This window comes from Vitis riparia, chromosome 2 (genome assembly GCF_004353265.1).
Source record: "Vitis riparia cultivar Riparia Gloire de Montpellier isolate 1030 chromosome 2, EGFV_Vit.rip_1.0, whole genome shotgun sequence".
Taxonomy (NCBI): domain Eukaryota; kingdom Viridiplantae; phylum Streptophyta; class Magnoliopsida; order Vitales; family Vitaceae; genus Vitis; species Vitis riparia.
Genome location: NC_048432.1, coordinates 11,018,645 through 11,025,105, shown reverse-complemented (window position 1 = coordinate 11,025,105; position 6,461 = coordinate 11,018,645). Strand labels below are relative to the sequence as shown.

The following is a 6,461-nucleotide window of genomic DNA, read 5'->3' as shown; positions in this document are numbered from 1 at the left end:
TGCTAGTGCAGTTTCAGAAGGTTTACTAATTTCAAAGCTGCACTTACTCTGGAGTATGAGGAAAAAGAAGGATCATTAAGCTGCTCAAGAACTTAATAATTTTGCAGTCACCCAAAAAGAGCAATGCCTTTAAAGAACTCGTTTTCAGGCTTGACCAATTCTGTCCTTTTACAGAGAATGGATGTCATTTTCACACTGAGATCAGTTTATCAACTATGATCAACAGTTATGAGGCCCATGAGCTCAATCATGAACCCAGAATGAAGGCTCAGACTCATGAGGCCCAATGATGTCCATTGCAAATTCGAGGCCCGGATCCAGGGGAAATCAACATCTCATTGCTTCAGTGCCATATGAATTAGTGTTGTTAAATTAGTAGTGCTGCAACTTGGACTGATTGATTGGGTTGATCATTAGCTCGAACCTAACCTAAATTACAAACAATTAATCCGAGTCTAATCTAACTTGACCTCTAATTCGAGTTAGTCAATCCAACCTCATATTTTTAAGCTTGGATTAAGTTTGGTTTAATTAGGTTGATCGAGTTGTATAATTCAAAATGTATCTATAATGTTTTTTAAAAGTTTTCCTATATATTTATATAAAAATTTGATTAATGAATAGGATGAAATTTCAATATAACAAAAAAGAAAAAGTAAACTTTTCTTCTTAAAAAAAATATAATATAATATAATTTGATTTTTTTTATAAAAAATATCTAAAAGAAAAATAAATATATTATATAAAATAATACATATATTATAAATATTATAAAAATGTTAAATGGAGTTTAAGTTAGGATTGAATTATTTAAATCTTGACCTGAGCTCAACCCGAACTAAGCTTGAGTTGAAATAACCTAACTACTGAATATCGAAAATGATTATATAAAACCCATCAAAAGGTTGGATAGGATGAAGATAACTTGTCCACCCAATGATCATGACACGATTATCCACTTGAAAAAGAAAAAGCCAATGTGCCACGATCAGTAGTGTATAAAGAGATGTGTTGTCAACCATTTCTCCCTCTCTCCCTCTCTCTCTCTCGGGGCACCCAATAATATATCATAGCAATGGTCCCATGCCCTCTCGCTGCATAGGGAAACATGCAACAAGTTGCGAAACCATGGAAACCTTTCCCTCTAAACTTCCTTACCGGGTGTCAGGTACCCTGCAAACCTAGACAAAGCAATTAATCAACTTTCGGTGCCCTCCGCAAATCACGTTCGTCCTCATAAGTCGTAAGTTTATTCATTTTTTCAACAGCAATCATAGCATGGAACACAAGAAAACCTTTTGTAAACAACAATGCAGACAAGAAAAGGATCTTCTCAATAAAAAGTCGTAGAAATAGGGAAATTGTCATTCACACCAACCCCAGTTGCACCACAACTACTAGCTAGCTAGTCCACTGTCACTAGTGCTGTATTAATTTCTTACGTATAGCCTTGCTTGTACTTGCGAAACAGCTCTTCTGTTTTAGCATTTCTAAATGCACAACACCCGATCAAATAAACTGCTATCAAAGCAATCAGAGTTATGAGTAGAACAATGTCTGCTCTTCTCCATTCCTTCTTCAGATTTGCCAGTAACCCAGCTTTGCATGAGTTGCAGTTGTAGCACAACTGTGTCTGCTCGTTGCTCCACTGCAGGCAATCCATGTCCGCTGCTGTGTATATGGGGCTAATCCAGTAGCTCGGATTCACAAAGGTGTACCCGCATTCAGTTGGTGGCTTACAGCATCCCGACTGTAAAGAAAAAAGAAAAGCAAAAGGAACAAAAGATAAAGATGAACCATACTTGGAAAGAAAGAAGATTAACACATGGTTGAGGAATCTTTACGCTTCTTACTCTCTATTATTGTATGTTATTCTATGCTTATACAAAACCCTAGTTTGAGATGGAGATCACTCCAAGAATAATTTGGGACAAGGGTGTGTCTTCAGGAAGGCAACTTCAATGGGAAAAATTCTTTTCTGTCATAAACCTATGCATTAAAATTCCACCACAGCTTTCAAATATGCTTTTAAGTAATTTCAACTACTTTCTATGATAATTAGTTAGACAAAAAGAAAAAGAGAAAATTTGAAAGGTTAGAGAAAAGAGTTCAGTATAAGTCCCACCCATTTCTTATCTCTCTTTTTCCTTTCAAAACAAAAATGAAATTATCAAATGCCACTAGAAATTATTTTGGTGGCCTTTAGAAGACTTTCTTCAAAAGAAAGTTTGGCTCTGGTCTTCTTTAGGTTGAATAGTGCTCCTCCATTTCAAACCAAACTATCCACAAAAAAAACAGACAAAAAAAAGAAGGAAGGAAAGAGAAAAATGGGAACCCCAAAGGAAAGGAGGAAGGAAATTAAAATGGGTTTGTTTACCTGTATGGGACTAATATGTGCATTGAAGAAATCCTGGGCCATCCGATAACGCTGGTTCAACTCTGCACACATATTTGTGGAGCTAAGACAGGTTCTAATCCGATCCCACTTGTAGGAACTTCGAACTCTTCTGCGAAGCCATCCTGAGTAGTCATCAAGATGATACTCCAAGTAAGCCCGACTTGGTTCGATGTGGCCATGGCCTCGAACGGTAACCATATAAATGAAAACCACCAAAGAGGCCAGCAAAATTATAAGGATCAGCATGGCAATAAGGTAAAAGAGAAGGAGCCATGGGATTCTCCAAAACCCTCCTATAAATCCTGCTAGAGCCACAACCAAGATCAAGACGCCCAAAATGATGACTGGCCATTGTAGGATCTTCACACAAGAATTATCAGGCTCTGTTGATAGCCAAATCCCCGTGCCGATGATGGGAATGGAGAGAAGCATAGCTACAAAGTTGATTGCTCCAATGACAGTGTTATTGAGTGCCATTTTTGTGGGGAGAACTGCCTGGAGATTTTCAGGGTTTTGATTGATTTTGAATGTCAAGTGATGCAGATGAAAGGGAATGGCACAGATGTAGAGGCAGATGTTGAAAAATGGCTACATGATACAGCTTTTGTTGTCCAACATATATGGCTTTATGTTCCTTACCTTGGATCCATGAAACTAAAGCTACAAAAGCAATTATTTATGATTTTTAAAGCGCGTTTTGGTGTCCAATCACTTTGATATTGCTTTTTAAAAGGAATAAGGGTGTAAAGGAAGATAAGGAGAAGAAAGAAATAAAGGAAATTAACTGCTGGAAGCAAATGTTTTGTGCATTAGTATAATTGAATGGAATAATTATCAACAAGTGAACCTAAGTGAATCTCCTCAACATTTCTATTCCTTCATCAATGTCCCAATTGAATTTGCCTGGGGTTGCACATTAAACTGTAATTTATGGTTTTAAAAATATCACATAGCCTTATTATGTCTCACGGGATTAAAAGGTCACTTATATGGATCTAATAGACTTTTACAATTTTAAAATATACTTATCTAATTTGGAGAAATCCACTACATATATCCAAATCAGGAGCTATTTTTCTTATCAAATGTGAGATATCATATCTATGTAATTAAATTTGAAAACTAAACCTTATCCTAAAAGTCGAAATTTTCTTGTGACTAATGGTTAGAGAAGCGCTTCCACCCGCAATTTTATTATTGCAAAATGAATCAAGTTCCTCATCATTTTCTTCATTTTTATTATTATTATTATTATTTTTTTTTTATGCTTGAGGAATTTAGCATCCCATCTAGTATAAATATTCAATCCTGATATATTTTATCTCTTGGCTTGTTATACTTTATGAGAATTGCAAAACCTTAGGTAAAATTTTGAAGCACCGCATGGAGGAAGTCATCGATATTATTTCAAGTGTTTGGAATCAGATTTCACTAGGAAAGAGGCAGTGCTACTCATTATTGAGAAAGTTGCACTTCTTTCAAGACCAACAAAATTGCAGGAGTGCTCCTTCCAGAAATTCAGGAATGCTTTAGAGCCCCCTTGATTAGTTGAAATTAAGATGGATCTAGTTAGATTCTGATGATCAATAATAATTATAAGCTAATTGATAGGCCAAGGGTTCATAACATAAATGCACGAGGTTGTTGGGTAATTAAAGTCTCTAATGAGATCATTGAAATGAAAATTACATATATAAAAAATTTAATGGATTAAATTACTACTAAATTTATTAAAATTCTAACTCCTTGATTCAATAAACTTTTGGTTTGATAATTGATAGGTCCTTTTACACATTGAACACAGACATGCAATTCAAAATGTGATATATGGGGAAATTTGGAATGTTAGAAAATTAAGTTTTATAAAATAAAATCAAGAGAGAATTGGAAAGATATATTCTCTTATTGGAAAATTTCCTAAACAAAGGAAACAAATCTTCCAATTGATGTCAAATGAGAATTTGAAATAAATATTCTCTTGTTAGCAAATTTCATAAATGAAGGAGACAAATTAGTAAAATCGCAACCATATTCTTTGAATTAAAGAAATCATATCTTAAAATTTCAAATTTAATTTCCTAACTTCACTTATAAATAATTGTGACTTCCTTCAACGGAGGGAATTAGAAAAACTTCACATGAGAAAAGAAGCTTCATAAGGAGAAAAAGACTTCACAAGCCATTCTTACAAGTTTGAGAAATCACAGAAGTACTACACACGTTCTTCATCATTCAACAAAGTCAACTGGGAAATAGCAACTTTAAATATCCGATTGATCTTTAACTCCAAGAATATACTTTCATTGTTGTCCTTCGGATATGATTAAAGTCACCAAATAAGAGGAAAATATTCTTTTATAAGGAGTATTATCATAGAGATTATACCCCACTAATATTTCAATATAAATAATTTTTATACACATTTTTTCAATAATTTTGCTTATTTTTGTTGGACCATTCAAAATTTGTGTATAAATTTTTGGCATGCTAGATAGGACCTCTTTACCTCTCATTTATTCCACTAAAAAAAGTCCAATCACGACTGAGATGATGATGTCCAAAATGACTTAAGTTTTGCATGTCAATAAGGACAGTAACAAGATTGTGATTGCTTAATTGACACATAACACTTCTACAGGTCCATCACTTATAGCAAAGTAAATTCAATCACTATACTTTTATCAAAGCAAAGAAGTGAGCATATTCATTTTCTAAAACTAATGAGAACGTGTGATACTTACCAACCACTCATCATCTTGGCCTCTTTGGGAATAAAGGGACAAAGTCCTCATGGTAGGGAAAAATGTCTTTCATCATTAAAGGGCTCCAAGGATAAGTTCCCCTACTCTATTGCCAATGCCAACTCTAGCGTTGACTCATGTTCAAGATTACCAACTAGGATGTTAAAGGAAGATAAATCCTCAAAACATTCTAACTTTTACCTTTTTTCTTCATAGTTTCTATGCCAGTAATGACAACAAATACTTCATCCATAAAAAAACAACTAGCAAGATAGCTTGTGTCATCACCAAACTCATCAAGACCATTGAGAAGAAAACATACAAATAACCTTTCTCATGAACAAGGTTGGGACACAAACACAAAGTTCAACTATGTTGAGTCAATGACTCACTCGCCCTTTAAGGGCTATGTCTCAAGGTGATGTACCACTGTGTTAAGTCAATGTAGGTCGAGAGGTAAACTATTGAATCTGCTTTGGTGGTGTCATTATCTACCCAACAACTTCAAAACATGATAATTAACACCATCAAAGTGTAGTATAGTAGACCATTACAAAGTTCACTCATATACTCTAAGCCTTACACCAAGAGCATTGATAACCTATGTATGCCTTTGGGTTATCAACTTCCAAAGTTCCAATAATTCGACTGAAAGGGAAATCTAAATCAACATATTGCCCACTCCATCAAAACTTACAACAATGCAAACATAAAAAACAACTTTTTAGTTAAATAATTTATTTGTTCCTTTTGAAGGAACATTTTTTATTAGTACATTGACCTTGAGCCTAAGTACATTAATAGTTGTGACAAGATGAAACACAAATTCCTCAATTCCTTCTACGGTACCTGACCAATTGTAAACATGGTAGAGCTTACGAATGCTAAGCAATGGAAAGACATATCAGTCATTAACTACATCAATCGCTAGGGTCCTTTAAACCTTGACTATAAGGATAGATTATCTAAGGTATCAACTATGGAGATGTGTATACAAGAAATGCATTGAGGTCTTTTATACATCCTTTAAGGGATACGACCTTGTACCTTCGAAGAGTTGGCTACACGAGCACATGACATGAGTGTAAAGAAACACATAATCGTTAACTAATGAAGAAAGAAAAAATAATGAGAAGATAAGGGATAAGACCTTAAAGAAACACATCCATGAGTCAATGACAATGAGTGCGACTTCTATCAAAATCTCAACATATGATGAGAAAAAAAAAATGTAAGAGAAACTTAACCAACCCAGGAAAAAGAGAGATATTAGTTCACCTTGAAGGAAATGGAGAAGAAGAAATATTCTTTTCTTGACTCTA

The 6,461-nt window shown here is 34.4% G+C and overlaps 1 protein-coding gene across 1 annotated transcript; it reads right to left on the bottom strand.

Annotated features, from left to right (window-relative positions):
* Positions 1 to 1,231: 1,231 nt before the first annotated feature.
* Positions 1,232 to 3,034, bottom strand: LOC117928175 (protein TORNADO 2). Its single transcript, XM_034848064.1, has 2 exons — positions 2,378 to 3,034; positions 1,232 to 1,750 (listed from the first exon to the last, which is right to left on the bottom strand). The coding sequence occupies exons 1-2, from the start codon at positions 2,873 to 2,875 to the stop codon at positions 1,439 to 1,441; spliced, it is 810 nt and encodes a 269-aa protein (XP_034703955.1). The 5' UTR covers positions 2,876 to 3,034; the 3' UTR covers positions 1,232 to 1,438.
* Between the last annotated feature and the right edge of the window lie 3,427 nt (positions 3,035 to 6,461).

Coding starts and splice junctions, on each gene's coding strand:
- LOC117928175 (XM_034848064.1), bottom strand. CDS start 2,875: ATGGCACTCAATAACACTGTCATTGGAGCAATCAACTTTGTAGCTATG. Junction 1,751..2,377: donor CACATATTAGTCCCATACAG/GTAAACAAACCC, acceptor TTTTCTTTACAG/TCGGGATGCTGTAAGCCACC.